Source organism: Pristiophorus japonicus, unplaced genomic scaffold (genome assembly GCF_044704955.1).
Source record: "Pristiophorus japonicus isolate sPriJap1 unplaced genomic scaffold, sPriJap1.hap1 HAP1_SCAFFOLD_1193, whole genome shotgun sequence".
Lineage (NCBI taxonomy): Eukaryota > Metazoa > Chordata > Chondrichthyes > Pristiophoridae > Pristiophorus > Pristiophorus japonicus.
In genome coordinates, this window is record NW_027250857.1 from 5,001 (window position 1) to 21,063 (window position 16,063).

General features: G+C 59.7%; 1 protein-coding gene across 1 annotated transcript in view; it reads right to left on the reverse strand.

Moving 5' to 3' along the window:
- rnf8 (ring finger protein 8, E3 ubiquitin protein ligase) overlaps positions 1-16,063 on the reverse strand; it is a gene marked incomplete at its 3' end in the record, with an annotated part of 57,836 nt that overhangs the window by 824 nt on the left and 40,949 nt on the right. The window contains exon 5 of the mRNA XM_070870219.1: positions 13,187-13,276. Coding sequence (XP_070726320.1) covers positions 13,187-13,276 — 90 coding nt within the window. The remainder of the gene's footprint in view (positions 1-13,186; positions 13,277-16,063) is intronic.

Below are 16,063 nucleotides of genomic sequence, written 5' to 3' on the forward strand. Positions count from 1 at the left end.
TGTTCCTGTGTAACAGGCTCGAGGGGCTGAATGGGCCTCCTCCTGTTCCTGTGTAACAGGCTCGAGGGGCTGAATGGGCCTCCTCCTGTTCCTAATGTAATAGGCTCGAGGGGCTGAATAGACCTCCTCCTGTACCTGTGTAACAGGCTCGAGGGGCTGAATGGGCCTCCTCCTGTTCCTGTGTAACAGGCTCGAGGGGCTGAATGGGCCTCCTCCTGTACCTGTGTAACAGGCTCGAGGGGCTGAATGGGCCTCCTCCTGTTCCTGTGTAACAGGCTCGAGGGGCTGAATGGGCCTCCTCCTGTTCCTGTGTAACAGGCTCGAGGGGCTGAATGGGCCTCCTGTTCCTAATGTAACAGGCTCGAGGGGCTGAATGGCCTCCTCCTGTTCCTGTGTAACAGACTCGAGGGGCTGAATGGCCTCCTCCTGTTCCTGTGTAACAGGCTCGAGGGGCTGAATGGGCCTCCTCCTGTTCTTGTGTAACAGGCTCAAGGGGCTGAATGGGCTCCTCCTGTTCCTGTGTAACAGGCTCGAGGGGCTGAATGGGCCTCCTGTTTCTGTGCAACAGGCTCGAGGAGCTGAATGGCCTCCTCCTGTTCCTGTGTAACAGGCTCGAGGGGCTGAATGGGCCTCCTCCTGTTCTTGTGTAACAGGCTCGAGGGGCTGAATGGGCTCCTCCTGTTCCTGTGTAACAGGCTCGAGGGGCTGAATGGGCCTCCTGTTTCTGTGCAACAGGCTCGAGGAGCTGAATGGCCCTCCTCCTGTTCCTGTGTAACAGGCTCGAGGGGCTGAATGGCCTCCTCCTGTTCCTGTGTAACAGGCTCGAGGGGCTGAATGGGCCTCCTCCTGTACCTGTGTAACAGGCTCGAGGGGCTGAATGGGCCTCCTCCTGTTCCTGTGTAACAGGCTCGAGGGGCTGAATGGGCCTCCTCCTGTTCCTGTGTAACAGGCTCGAGGGGCTGAATGGGCCTCCTGTTCCTAATGTAACAGGCTCGAGGGGCTGAATGGCCTCCTCCTGTTTCTGTGTAACAGGCTCGAGGAGCTGAATGGGCCTCCTGTTTCTGTGTAATAGGCTCGAGGAGCTGAATGGCCCCCCTCCTGTTCCTGTGTAACAGGCTCGAGGGGCTGAATGGCCTCCTCCTGTTCCTGTGTAACAGGCTCGAGGGACTGAATGGGCCTCCTCCTGTTCTTGTGTAACAGGCTCGTGGGGCTGAATGGGCCTCCTCCTGTTCCTGTGTAACAGGCTCGAGGAGCTGAATGGGCCTCCTGTTTCTGTGTAATAGGCTCGAGGGGCTGAATGGGCCTCCTGTTCCTAATGTAACAGGCTCGAGGGGCTGAATGGCCTCCTCCTGTTTCTGTGTAACAGGCTCGAGGAGCTGAATGGGCCTCCTGTTTCTGTGTAATAGGCTCGAGGAGCTGAATGGCCCCCCTCCTGTTCCTGTGTAACAGGCTCGAGAGGCTGAATGGCCTCCTCCTGTTCCTGTGTAACAGACTCGAGGGGCTGAATGGCCTCCTCCTGTTCCTGTGTAACAGGCTCGAGGGGCTGAATGGGCCTCCTCCTGTTCCTAATGTAACAGGCTCGAGGGGCTGAATGGGCCTCCTCCTGTCCCTGTGTAACAGGCTCGAGGGGCTGAATGGCCTCCTCCTGTTCCTGTGTAACAGGCTCGAGGGGCTGAATGGCCTCCTCCTGTTCCTGAGTAACAGGCTCGACGGGCTGAATGGCCTCCTCCTGTTCCTGTGTAACAGGCTCGAGGGGCTGAATGGGGCTCCTCCTGTTTCTGTGTAACAGGCTCGAGGGGCTGAATAGACTCCTCCTGTTCCAGTGTAACAGACTCGAGGGGCTGAATGGCCTCCTCCTATTTCTGTGTAACAGGCTCGAGGGGCTGAATGGCCTCCTCCTGTTCCTGTGTAACAGGCTCGAGAGGCTGAATGGCCTCCTCCTGTTTCTGTGTAACAGGCTCGAGGGGCTGAATGGGCCTCCTCCTGTTTCTGTGCAACAGGCTCGAGGGGCTGAATGGCCTCCTCCTGTTCCTGAGTAACAGGCTCGACGGGCTGAATGGCCTCCTCCTGTTCCTGTGTAACAGGCTCGAGGGGCTGAATGGGGCTCCTCCTGTTTCTGTGTAACAGGCTCGAGGGGCTGAATAGACTCCTCCTGTTCCTGTGTAACAGACTCGAGGGGCTGAATGGCCTCCTCCTATTTCTGTGTAACAGGCTCGAGGGGCTGAATGGGCCTCCTCTTGTTCCTGTGTAACAGGCTCGAGGGGCTGAATGGGCCTCCTCCTGTTCCTAATGTAACAGGCTCGAGGGGCTGAATGGCCTCCATCCTGTTCCTAATGTAACAGGCTCGAGGGGCTGAATGGCCTCCTCCTGTTCCTAATGTAACAGGCTCGAGGGGCTGAATGGCCTCCTCCTGTTTCTGTGTAATAGGCTCGAGGAGCTGAATGGGCCTCCTGTTTCTGTGTAACAGGCTCGAGGAGCTGAATGGCCCTCCTCCTGTTCCTGTGTAACAGGCTCGAGGGGCTGAATGGCCTCCTCCTGTTCCTGTGTGACAGGTTCGAGAGGCTGAATGGCCTCCTCCTGTTCCTGTGTAACAGACTCGAGGGGCTGAATGGCCTCCTCCTGTTCCTGTGTAACAGGCTCGAGGGGCTGAATGGGCTCCTCCTGTTCCTGTGTAACAGGCTCGAGGGGCTGAATGGGCCTCCTGTTTCTGTGCAACAGGCTCGAGGGGCTGAATGGGCCTCCTGTTTCTGTGCAACAGGCTCGAGGAGCTGAATGGCCCTCCTCCTGTTCCTGTGCAACAGGCTCGAGGGGCTGAATGGCCTCCTCCTGTTCCTGTGTAACAGGCTCGAGGGGCTGAAAGGCCTCCTCCTGTTCCTAATGTAACAGGCTCGAGGGGCTGAAAGGCCTCCTCCTGTTCCTAATGTAACAGGCTCGAGGGGCTGAATGGGCCTCCTCCTGTTCCTGTGTAACAGGCTCGAGGGGCTGAATGGGCCTCCTCCTGTTCCTAATGTAATAGGCTCGAGGGGCTGAATAGACCTCCTCCTGTACCTGTGTAACAGGCTCGAGGGGCTGAATGGGCCTCCTCCTGTTCCTGTGTAACAGGCTCGAGGGGCTGAATGGGCCTCCTCCTGTACCTGTGTAACAGGCTCGAGGGGCTGAATGGGCCTCCTCCTGTTCCTGTGTAACAGGCTCGAGGGGCTGAATGGGCCTCCTCCTGTTCCTGTGTAACAGGCTCGAGGGGCTGAATGGGCCTCCTGTTCCTAATGTAACAGGCTCGAGGGGCTGAATGGCCTCCTCCTGTTCCTGTGTAACAGACTCGAGGGGCTGAATGGCCTCCTCCTGTTCCTGTGTAACAGGCTCGAGGGGCTGAATGGGCCTCCTCCTGTTCTTGTGTAACAGGCTCAAGGGGCTGAATGGGCTCCTCCTGTTCCTGTGTAACAGGCTCGAGGGGCTGAATGGGCCTCCTGTTTCTGTGCAACAGGCTCGAGGAGCTGAATGGCCTCCTCCTGTTCCTGTGTAACAGGCTCGAGGGGCTGAATGGGCCTCCTCCTGTTCTTGTGTAACAGGCTCGAGGGGCTGAATGGGCTCCTCCTGTTCCTGTGTAACAGGCTCGAGGGGCTGAATGGGCCTCCTGTTTCTGTGCAACAGGCTCGAGGAGCTGAATGGCCCTCCTCCTGTTCCTGTGTAACAGGCTCGAGGGGCTGAATGGCCTCCTCCTGTTCCTGTGTAACAGGCTCGAGGGGCTGAATGGGCCTCCTCCTGTACCTGTGTAACAGGCTCGAGGGGCTGAATGGGCCTCCTCCTGTTCCTGTGTAACAGGCTCGAGGGGCTGAATGGGCCTCCTCCTGTTCCTGTGTAACAGGCTCGAGGGGCTGAATGGGCCTCCTGTTCCTAATGTAACAGGCTCGAGGGGCTGAATGGCCTCCTCCTGTTTCTGTGTAACAGGCTCGAGGAGCTGAATGGGCCTCCTGTTTCTGTGTAATAGGCTCGAGGAGCTGAATGGCCCCCCTCCTGTTCCTGTGTAACAGGCTCGAGGGGCTGAATGGCCTCCTCCTGTTCCTGTGTAACAGGCTCGAGGGACTGAATGGGCCTCCTCCTGTTCTTGTGTAACAGGCTCGTGGGGCTGAATGGGCCTCCTCCTGTTCCTGTGTAACAGGCTCGAGGAGCTGAATGGGCCTCCTGTTTCTGTGTAATAGGCTCGAGGGGCTGAATGGGCCTCCTGTTCCTAATGTAACAGGCTCGAGGGGCTGAATGGCCTCCTCCTGTTTCTGTGTAACAGGCTCGAGGAGCTGAATGGGCCTCCTGTTTCTGTGTAATAGGCTCGAGGAGCTGAATGGCCCCCCTCCTGTTCCTGTGTAACAGGCTCGAGAGGCTGAATGGCCTCCTCCTGTTCCTGTGTAACAGACTCGAGGGGCTGAATGGCCTCCTCCTGTTCCTGTGTAACAGGCTCGAGGGGCTGAATGGGCCTCCTCCTGTTCCTAATGTAACAGGCTCGAGGGGCTGAATGGGCCTCCTCCTGTCCCTGTGTAACAGGCTCGAGGGGCTGAATGGCCTCCTCCTGTTCCTGTGTAACAGGCTCGAGGGGCTGAATGGCCTCCTCCTGTTCCTGAGTAACAGGCTCGACGGGCTGAATGGCCTCCTCCTGTTCCTGTGTAACAGGCTCGAGGGGCTGAATGGGGCTCCTCCTGTTTCTGTGTAACAGGCTCGAGGGGCTGAATAGACTCCTCCTGTTCCAGTGTAACAGACTCGAGGGGCTGAATGGCCTCCTCCTATTTCTGTGTAACAGGCTCGAGGGGCTGAATGGCCTCCTCCTGTTCCTGTGTAACAGGCTCGAGAGGCTGAATGGCCTCCTCCTGTTTCTGTGTAACAGGCTCGAGGGGCTGAATGGGCCTCCTCCTGTTTCTGTGCAACAGGCTCGAGGGGCTGAATGGCCTCCTCCTGTTCCTGAGTAACAGGCTCGACGGGCTGAATGGCCTCCTCCTGTTCCTGTGTAACAGGCTCGAGGGGCTGAATGGGGCTCCTCCTGTTTCTGTGTAACAGGCTCGAGGGGCTGAATAGACTCCTCCTGTTCCTGTGTAACAGACTCGAGGGGCTGAATGGCCTCCTCCTATTTCTGTGTAACAGGCTCGAGGGGCTGAATGGGCCTCCTCTTGTTCCTGTGTAACAGGCTCGAGGGGCTGAATGGGCCTCCTCCTGTTCCTAATGTAACAGGCTCGAGGGGCTGAATGGCCTCCATCCTGTTCCTAATGTAACAGGCTCGAGGGGCTGAATGGCCTCCTCCTGTTCCTAATGTAACAGGCTCGAGGGGCTGAATGGCCTCCTCCTGTTTCTGTGTAATAGGCTCGAGGAGCTGAATGGGCCTCCTGTTTCTGTGTAACAGGCTCGAGGAGCTGAATGGCCCTCCTCCTGTTCCTGTGTAACAGGCTCGAGGGGCTGAATGGCCTCCTCCTGTTCCTGTGTGACAGGTTCGAGAGGCTGAATGGCCTCCTCCTGTTCCTGTGTAACAGACTCGAGGGGCTGAATGGCCTCCTCCTGTTCCTGTGTAACAGGCTCGAGGGGCTGAATGGGCTCCTCCTGTTCCTGTGTAACAGGCTCGAGGGGCTGAATGGGCCTCCTGTTTCTGTGCAACAGGCTCGAGGGGCTGAATGGGCCTCCTGTTTCTGTGCAACAGGCTCGAGGAGCTGAATGGCCCTCCTCCTGTTCCTGTGCAACAGGCTCGAGGGGCTGAATGGCCTCCTCCTGTTCCTGTGTAACAGGCTCGAGGGGCTGAAAGGCCTCCTCCTGTTCCTAATGTAACAGGCTCGAGGGGCTGAAAGGCCTCCTCCTGTTCCTAATGTAACAGGCTCGAGGGGCTGAATGGCCTCCTCCTGTTCCTGTGTAACAGGCTCGAGGGGCTGAATGGCCTCCTCCTGTTCCTGTGTAACAGGCTCGACGGGCTGAATGGCCTCCTCCTGTTCCTGTGTAACAGGCTCGAGGGGCTGAATGGGGCTCCTCCTGTTTCTGTGTAACAGGCTCGAGGGGCTGAATAGACTCCTCCTGTTCCTGTGTAACAGACTCGAGGGGCTGAATGGCCTCCTCCTATTTCTGTGTAACAGGCTCGAGGGGCTGAATGGCCTCCTCCTGTTCCTGTGTAACAGGCTCGAGGGGCTGAATGGCCTCCTCCTGTTTCTGTGTAACAGGCTCGAGGAGCTGAATGGCCCTCCTATTGTTCCTGTGTAACAGGCTCGAGGGGCTGAATGGCCTCCTCCTGTTCCTGTGTAACAGGCTCGAGGGGCTGAATGGCCTCCTCCTGTTCCTGTGTAACAGGCTCGAGGGGCTGAATGGCCTCCTCCTGTTCCTAATGTAACAGGCTCGAGGGGCTGAATGGCCTCCTCCTGTTTCTGTGTAACAGGCTCGAGGAGCTGAATGGGCCTCCTGTTTCTGTGTAACAGGCTCGAGGAGCTGAATGGCCCTCCTCCTGTTCCTGTGTAACAGGCTCGAGGGGCTGAATGGCCTCCTCCTGTTCCTGTGTGACAGGTTCGAGAGGCTGAATGGCCTCCTCCTGTTCCTGTGTAACAGACTCGAGGGGCTGAATGGCCTCCTCCTGTTCCTGTGTAACAGGCTCGAGGGGCTGAATGGGCCTCCTCCTGTTCTTGTGTAACAGGCTCGAGGGGCTGAATGGGCCTCCTCCTGTTCCTGTGTAACAGGCTCGAGGGGCTGAAAGGCCTCCTCCTGTTCCTAATGTAACAGGCTCGAGGGGCTGAATGGGCCTCCTCCTGTCCCTGTGTAACAGGCTCGAGGGGCTGAATGGCCTCCTCCTGTTCCTGTGTAACAGGCTCGAGGGGCTGAATGGCCTCCTCCTGTTCCTGTGTAACAGGCTCGACGGGCTGAATGGCCTCCTCCTGTTCCTGTGTAACAGGCTCGAGGGGCTGAATGGAGCTCCTCCTGTTTCTGTGTAACAGGCTCGAGGGGCTGAATAGACTCCTCCTGTTCCTGTGTAACAGACTCGAGGGGCTGAATGGCCTCCTCCTATTTCTGTGTAACAGGCTCGAGGGGCTGAATAGACTCCTGTTCCTGTGTAACAGACTCGAGGGGCTGAATGGCCTCCTCCTATTTCTGTGTAACAGGCTCGAGGGGCTGAATAGACTCCTGTTCCTGTGCAACAGGCTCGAGGGGCTGAATGGCCTCCTCCTGTTCCTGTACAACAGGCTCGAGGGGCTAAATGGCCTCCTCCTGTTCCTGTGCAACAGGCTCGAGGGGCTGAATGGCCTCCTCCTGTTCCTGTGTAACAGACTCGAGGGGCTGAATGGGCCTCCTCCTGTTTCTGTGTAACAGGCTCGAGGGGCTGAATGGCCTCCTCCTGTTCCTTTGTAACAGGCTCGAGGGGCTGAATGGCCTCCTCCTGTTCCTGTGTAACAGGCTCGAGGGGCTGAATGGCCTCCTCCTGTTCCTGTGTAGCATGCTCGAGCGGCTGAATGGCCTCCTCCTGTTCCTGTGTAACAGGCTCGAGGGGCTGAATGGCCTCCTCCTGTTCCTGTGTAACAGGCTCGAGGGGCTGAATGGCCTCCTCCTGTTCCTGTGTAACAGGCTCGAGGGGCTGAATGGCCTCCTCCTGTTCCTGTGTAACAGGCTCGAGGGGCTGAATGGCCTCCTCCTGTTTCTGTGTAACAGGCTCGAGGGGCTGAATGGTCCTCTTGTTTCTGTGTAACAGGCTCGAGGGGCTGAATGGGCCTCCTGTTTCTGTGTAACAGGCTCGAGCGGCTGAATGGCCTCCTCCTGTTCCTGTGTGACAGGTTCGAGAGGCTGAATGGCCTCCTCCTGTTCCTGTGTAACAGGCTCGAGGGGCTGAATGGCCTCCTCCTGTTCCTGTGTAACAGGCTCGAGTGGCTGAATGGGCCTCCTCCTGTTCCTGTGTAACAGGCTCGAGGGGCTGAATGGGTCTCTTCCTGTTCCTGTGCAACAGGCTCGAGGGGCTAAATGGCCTCCTCCTGTTCCTGTGTAACAGGCTCGAGGGGCTGAATGGGGCTCCTCCTGTTCCTGTGTAACAGACTCGAGGGGCTGAATGGCCTCCTCCTGTTCCTGTGTAACAGGCTCGAGGGGCTGAATGGGCCTCCTCCTGTTTCTGTGTAACAGGCTCGAGGGGCTGAATGGGCTCCTCCTGTTCCTGTGTAACAGGCTCGAGGGGCTGAATGGCCCTCCTGTTCCTGTGTAACAGGCTCGAGGGGCTGAATGGCCTCCTCCTGTTCCTGTGTAACAGGCTCGAGGGGCTGAATGGGCCTCCTCCTGTTCCTGTGTAACAGGCTCGAGGGGCTGAAAGGCCTCCTCCTGTTCCTGTGTCACAGGCTCGAGGGACTGAATGGCTCCTCCTGTTCCTGTGTAACAGGCTCGAAAGGCTGAATGGCCTCCTCCTGTTCCTGTGCAACAGGCTCGAGGGGCTGAATGGCCTCCTCCTGTTCCTGTGTCACAGGCTCGAGGGGCTGAATGGCCTCCTCCTGTTTCTGTGTAACAGGCTCGAGGGGCTGAATGGCCTCCTCCTGTTCCTGTGTAACAGACTCGAGGGGCTGAATGGCCTCCTCCTGTTCCTGTGTAACAGGCTCGAGGGGCTGAATGGCCTCCTCCTGTTCCTGTGTAACAGGCTCGAGGGGCTGAATGGCCTCCTCCTGTTCCTGTGTAACAGGCTCGAGGGGCTGAATGGCCTCCTCCTGTTTCTGTGTAACAGGCTCGAGGGGCTGAATGGTCCTCCTGTTCCTGTGTAACAGGCTCGAGGGGCTGAATGGGCTCCTCCTGTTTCTGTGTAACAGGCTCGAGGGGCTGAATGGCCTCCTCCTGTTCCTGTGTAACAGGCTCGAGGGGCTGAATGGGCCTCCTCCTGTTCCTGTGTAACAGGCTCGAGGGGCTGAATGGCCTCCTCCTGTTCCTGTGTAACAGGCTCGAGGGGTTGAATGGGCCTCCTCCTGTTCCTGTGTAACAGGCTCGAGGGGCTGAATGGGCTCCTCCTGTTCCTGTGTAACAGGCTCGAGGGGCTGAATGGGCCTCCTCCTGTTCCTGTGTAACAAGCTCGAGGGGCTGAATGGGCTCCTCCTGTTCCTGTGTAACAGGCTCGAGGGGCTGAATGGCCTCCTCCTGTTCCTGTGTAACAGGCTCGAGGGGCTGAATGGCCTCCTCCTGTTTCTGTGTAACAGGCTCGAGGGGCTGAATGGTCCTCCTGTTCCTGTGTAACAGGCTCGAGGGGCTGAATGGGCTCCTCCTGTTTCTGTGTAACAGGCTCGAGGGGCTGAATGGCCTCCTCCTGTTCCTGTGTAACAGGCTCGAGGGGCTGAATGGGCCTCCTCCTGTTCCTGTGTAACAGGCTCGAGGGGCTGAATGGCCTCCTCCTGTTCCTGTGTAACAGGCTCGAGGGGTTGAATGGGCCTCCTCCTGTTCCTGTGTAACAGGCTCGAGGGGCTGAATGGGCTCCTCCTGTTCCTGTGTAACAGGCTCGAGGGGCTGAATGGGCCTCCTCCTGTTCCTGTGTAACAAGCTCGAGGGGCTGAATGGGCTCCTCCTGTTCCTGTGTAACAGGCTCGAGGGGCTGAATGGCCTCCTCCTGTTCCTGTGTAACAGGCTCGAGGGACTGAATGGCCTCCTCCTGTCCCTGTGTAACAGGCTCGAGGGGCTGAATGGCCTCCTCCTGTTCCTGTGTAACAGGCTCGAGGGGCTGAATGGCCTCCTCCTGTTCCTGTGTAACAGGCTCGACGGGCTGAATGGCCTCCTCCTGTTCCTGTGTAACAGGCTCGAGGGGCTGAATGGAGCTCCTCCTGTTTCTGTGTAACAGGCTCGAGGGGCTGAATAGACTCCTCCTGTTCCTGTGTAACAGACTCGAGGGGCTGAATGGCCTCCTCCTATTTCTGTGTAACAGGCTCGAGGGGCTGAATAGACTCCTGTTCCTGTGTAACAGACTCGAGGGGCTGAATGGCCTCCTCCTATTTCTGTGTAACAGGCTCGAGGGGCTGAATAGACTCCTGTTCCTGTGCAACAGGCTCGAGGGGCTGAATGGCCTCCTCCTGTTCCTGTACAACAGGCTCGAGGGGCTAAATGGCCTCCTCCTGTTCCTGTGCAACAGGCTCGAGGGGCTGAATGGCCTCCTCCTGTTCCTGTGTAACAGACTCGAGGGGCTGAATGGGCCTCCTCCTGTTTCTGTGTAACAGGCTCGAGGGGCTGAATGGCCTCCTCCTGTTCCTTTGTAACAGGCTCGAGGGGCTGAATGGCCTCCTCCTGTTCCTGTGTAACAGGCTCGAGGGGCTGAATGGCCTCCTCCTGTTCCTGTGTAGCATGCTCGAGCGGCTGAATGGCCTCCTCCTGTTCCTGTGTAACAGGCTCGAGGGGCTGAATGGCCTCCTCCTGTTCCTGTGTAACAGGCTCGAGGGGCTGAATGGCCTCCTCCTGTTCCTGTGTAACAGGCTCGAGGGGCTGAATGGCCTCCTCCTGTTCCTGTGTAACAGGCTCGAGGGGCTGAATGGCCTCCTCCTGTTTCTGTGTAACAGGCTCGAGGGGCTGAATGGTCCTCTTGTTTCTGTGTAACAGGCTCGAGGGGCTGAATGGGCCTCCTGTTTCTGTGTAACAGGCTCGAGCGGCTGAATGGCCTCCTCCTGTTCCTGTGTGACAGGTTCGAGAGGCTGAATGGCCTCCTCCTGTTCCTGTGTAACAGGCTCGAGGGGCTGAATGGCCTCCTCCTGTTCCTGTGTAACAGGCTCGAGTGGCTGAATGGGCCTCCTCCTGTTCCTGTGTAACAGGCTCGAGGGGCTGAATGGGTCTCTTCCTGTTCCTGTGCAACAGGCTCGAGGGGCTAAATGGCCTCCTCCTGTTCCTGTGTAACAGGCTCGAGGGGCTGAATGGGGCTCCTCCTGTTCCTGTGTAACAGACTCGAGGGGCTGAATGGCCTCCTCCTGTTCCTGTGTAACAGGCTCGAGGGGCTGAATGGGCCTCCTCCTGTTTCTGTGTAACAGGCTCGAGGGGCTGAATGGGCTCCTCCTGTTCCTGTGTAACAGGCTCGAGGGGCTGAATGGCCCTCCTGTTCCTGTGTAACAGGCTCGAGGGGCTGAATGGCCTCCTCCTGTTCCTGTGTAACAGGCTCGAGGGGCTGAATGGGCCTCCTCCTGTTCCTGTGTAACAGGCTCGAGGGGCTGAAAGGCCTCCTCCTGTTCCTGTGTCACAGGCTCGAGGGACTGAATGGCCTCCTCCTGTTCCTGTGTAACAGGCTCGAAAGGCTGAATGGCCTCCTCCTGTTCCTGTGCAACAGGCTCGAGGGGCTGAATGGCCTCCTCCTGTTCCTGTGTCACAGGCTCGAGGGGCTGAATGGCCTCCTCCTGTTTCTGTGTAACAGGCTCGAGGGGCTGAATGGCCTCCTCCTGTTCCTGTGTAACAGACTCGAGGGGCTGAATGGCCTCCTCCTGTTCCTGTGTAACAGGCTCGAGGGGCTGAATGGCCTCCTCCTGTTCCTGTGTAACAGGCTCGAGGGGCTGAATGGCCTCCTCCTGTTCCTGTGTAACAGGCTCGAGGGGCTGAATGGCCTCCTCCTGTTTCTGTGTAACAGGCTCGAGGGGCTGAATGGTCCTCCTGTTCCTGTGTAACAGGCTCGAGGGGCTGAATGGGCTCCTCCTGTTTCTGTGTAACAGGCTCGAGGGGCTGAATGGCCTCCTCCTGTTCCTGTGTAACAGGCTCGAGGGGCTGAATGGGCCTCCTCCTGTTCCTGTGTAACAGGCTCGAGGGGCTGAATGGCCTCCTCCTGTTCCTGTGTAACAGGCTCGAGGGGCTGAATGGGCCTCCTCCTGTTCCTGTGTAACAGGCTCGAGGGGCTGAATGGGCTCCTCCTGTTCCTGTGTAACAGGCTCGAGGGGCTGAATGGGCCTCCTCCTGTTCCTGTGTAACAAGCTCGAGGGGCTGAATGGGCTCCTCCTGTTCCTGTGTAACAGGCTCGAGGGGCTGAATGGCCTCCTCCTGTTCCTGTGTAACAGGCTCGAGGGGCTGTATGGGCCTCCTCCTGTTCCTGTGTAACAGGCTCGAGGGACTGAATGGCCTCCTCCTGTTCCTGTGTAACAGGCTCGAGGGATTGAATGGTCCTCCTCCTGCTCCTGTGTAACAGGCTCGAGGGGCTGAATGGGCCTCCTCCTGTTCCTGTGTAACAGGCTCGAGGGGCTGAATGGGCCTCCTCCTGTTCCTGTGTAACAGGCTCGAGGGGCTGAATGGGCCTCCTCCTATTCCTGTGTAACAGGCTCGAGGGGCTGAATGGGCCTCGCCCTGTTCTCGTGTAACAGGCTCGAGGGGCTGAATGGTCCTCCTCCTGTTCCTGTGTAACAGGCTCGAGGGGCTGTATGGGCCTCCTCCTGTTCCTGTGTAACAGGCTCGAGGGACTGAATGGCCTCCTCCTGTTCCTATGTAACAGGCTCGAGGGATTGAATGGTCCTCCTCCTGCTCCTGTGTAACAGGCTCGAGGGGCTGAATGGGCCTCCTCCTGTTCCTGTGTAACAGGCTCGAGGGGCTGAATGGGCCTTCTCCTGTTCCTGTGTAACAGGCTCGAGGGGCTGAATTGGCCTCCTCCTGTTCCTGTGTAACAGGCTCGAGGGACTGAATGGCCTCCTCCTGTTCCTATGTAACAGGCTCGAGGGATTGAATGGTCCTCCTCCTGCTCCTGTGTAACAGGCTCGAGGGGCTGAATGGGCCTCCTCCTGTTCCTGTGTAACAGGCTCGAGGGGCTGAATGGGCCTTCTCCTGTTCCTGTGTAACAGGCTCGAGGGGCTGAATGGGCCTCCTCCTGTTCCTGTGTAACAGGCTCGAGGGGCTGAATGGGCCTCCTCCTGTTCCTGTGTAACAGGCTCGAGGGGCTGAATGGCCTCCTCCTGTTCCTGTGTTTCTCACACATGTATGTTCCATCGTCGCTGGGTCACAATCCTGGAACTCCCTCCCTAACAGCACTGTGGGAGCACCTTCACCACACGGACTGCAGCGGTTCAAGGCGGCGGCTCACCACCACCTTCTCAAGGGGCAATAAATGCTGGCCTTGCCAGAAACACGCACATGCTATGAATGAAGTTTTAAAAACCCTCATTGCCTCATCCGTACCCCATCGCCCTGACCCCCTTGGCCCAGCAAAACATCAGCCCCAATCTATCCGTCGCACCCCCCCTCCACACCCCCATCCCGCGCCCCACCCCCACCACAGGCCACACACCTTGACCTCCTCCAGTTCCCTGTCCTTGGCCCGAATGATGTCCTCCAGCTCCTTCCTCTGACTGCTCAGGGCGACTTCCAGCTCTCGGTACTGTAACAGTACAGAGCATCAGTCAGAACATGAGACAGACAGAGTGTGTGTCATTGTAACCCATGTATAAGCTCACCTGGGGGGGGAGAGAGAGACGGGGGAGGGGGGGGGGGGGGGGAGAGAGACGTGGGGCGGGGGAGAGAGAGAGACGGGGGGGGGAGAGAGAGAGACGGGGGGGGAGAGAGAGAGACGGGGGGGGAGAGAGAGAGACGGGGGGAGAGAGAGAGAGACGGGGGGGAGAGAGAGAGACGGGGGGGAGAGAGAGAGACGGGGGGGAGGAGGGGAGAGAGAGAGACGGGGGGGAGAGAGAGAGAGAGAGATAGACGGGGGGGAGAGAGAGAGACGGGGGGGAGAGAGAGAGAGGGGGGGGGAGAGAGAGAGACGGGGGGGAGAGAGAGAGACGGGGGGGAGAGAGAGAGACGGGGGGGGAGAGAGAGAGACGGGGGGGGAGAGAGAGAGACGGGGGGGAGAGAGAGAGACGGGGGGGGGAGAGAGAGAGACGGGGGGGGAGAGAGAGAGACGGGGGGGGAGAGAGAGAGACGGGGGGGGAGAGAGAGAGACGGGGGGGGAGAGAGAGAGACGGGGGGGGAGAGAGAGAGACGGGGGGAGAGAGAGAGAGACGGGGGGCAGAGAGAGAGACGGGGGGGAGAGAGAGACGGGGGGGAGAGAGAGAGACGGGGGGAGAGAGAGAGACGGGGGGGAGAGAGAGAGACGGGGGGAGAGAGAGAGACGGGGGGGAGAGAGAGAGACGGGGGGGAGAGAGAGAGACGGGGGGGAGAGAGAGAGACTGGGGGAGAGAGAGAGACGGGGAGAGAGAGAGACGGGGGGAGAGAGAGAGACGGGGGGAGAGAGAGAGACGGGGGGAGAGAGAGAGACGGGGGGAGAGAGAGAGACGGGGGGGAGAGAGAGAGACGGGGGGGAGAGAGAGACGGGGGAGAGAGAGAGACGGGGGGAGAGAGAGAGACGGGGGGAGAGAGAGAGACGGGGGGAGAGAGAGAGACGGGGGGGAGAGAGAGAGACGGGGGGGGAGAGAGAGAGACGGGGGGGAGAGAGAGAGACGGGGGGGAGAGAGAGAGACGGGGGGGAGAGAGAGAGACGGGGGGAGAGAGAGAGACGGGGGGGAGAGAGAGAGACGGGGGGGAGAGAGAGAGACGGGGGGAGAGAGAGAGACGGGGGAGAGAGAGAGAGACGGGGGGAGAGAGAGAGACGGGGGGGAGAGAGAGAGACGGGGGGTGAGAGAGAGAGACGGGGGGGTGAGAGAGAGAGACGGGGGGGAGAGAGAGAGAGACGGGGGGGAGAGAGAGAGAGACGGGGGGGGAGAGAGAGAGACGGGGGGAGAGAGAGAGACGGGGGGGAGAGAGAGAGACGGGGGGGGAGAGAGAGAGACGGGGGGGGAGAGAGAGAGACGGGGGGGAGAGAGAGAGACGGGGGGGAGAGAGAGACGGGGGGGAGAGAGAGACGGGGGGGAGAGAGAGAGAGAGACGGGGGGGAGAGAGAGAGAGAGAGACGGGGGAGAGAGAGAGAGACGGGGGGGGGGGGGGAGAGAGACGGGGGAAGAGAGAGAGACGGGGGAGAGAGAGAGAGACGGGGGGAGAGAGAGAGACGGGGGGGAGAGAGAGAGACGGGGGAGAGAGAGAGAGACGGGGGGGAGAGAGAGAGACGGGGGAGAGAGAGAGAGACGGGGGGGAGAGAGAGAGACGGGGGGGAGAGAGAGAGACGGGGGGAGAGAGAGAGACGGGGGGAGAGAGAGAGACGGGGGGGAGAGAGAGACGGGGGGGGAGAGAGAGAGACGGGGGGGAGAGAGAGAGAGACGGGGGGAGAGAGAGAGACGGGGGGGAGAGAGAGAGACGGGGGAGAGAGAGTGACGGGGGGGAGAGAGAGAGACGGGGGGAGAGAGAGAGACGGGGAGAGAGAGAGAGACGGGGGAGAGAGAGAGACGGGGGGGAGAGAGAGACGGGGGGGAGAGAGAGAGACGGGGGGGAGAGAGAGAGACGGGGGGGAGAGAGAGAGACGGGGGGGGAGAGAGAGAGACGGGTGGGGGAGAGAGAGACGGGTGGGGAGAGAGAGACGGGGGGGGAGAGAGAGAGACGGGGGGGAGAGAGAGAGACGGGGGGGAGAGAGAGAGACGGGGGGGAGAGAGAGAGACGGGGGAGAGAGAGAGACGGGGGGGGAGAGAGAGAGACGGGGGGGAGAGAGAGAGAGAGACGGGGGGGAGAGAGAGAGAGAGACGGGGGGGAGAGAGAGAGAGAGACGGGGGGGAAGAGAGAGAGAGACGGGGGGGAGAGAGAGAGACGGGGGGGAGAGAGAGAGAGAGACGGGGGGGAGAGAGAGAGAGAGACGGGGGGGGAGAGAGAGAGAGAGACGGGGGGGAGAGAGAGAGAGAGACGGGGGGGGAGAGAGAGAGAGAGACGGGGGGGAGAGAGAGAGACGGGGGGGAGAGAGAGAGACGGGGGGGAGAGAGAGAGAGAGACGGGGGGGGAGAGAGAGAGAGAGACGGGGGGAGAGAGAGAGAGAGACGGGGGGGGGGAGAGAGAGACGGGGGAAGAGAGAGAGAGAACGGGGGGGAGAGAGAGAGACGGGGGGGAGAGAGAGAGACGGGGGGGGAGAGAGAGAGACGGGGGGGAGAGAGAGAGACGGGGGGGAGAGAGAGAGACGGGGGGAGAGAGAGAGACGGGGGGGAGAGAGAGAGACGGGGGGGGAGAGAGAGACGGGGGGAGAGAGAGAGACGGGGGGGAGAGAGAGAGACGGGGGGGAGAGAAGAGACGGGGGGGAGAGAGAGAGACGGGG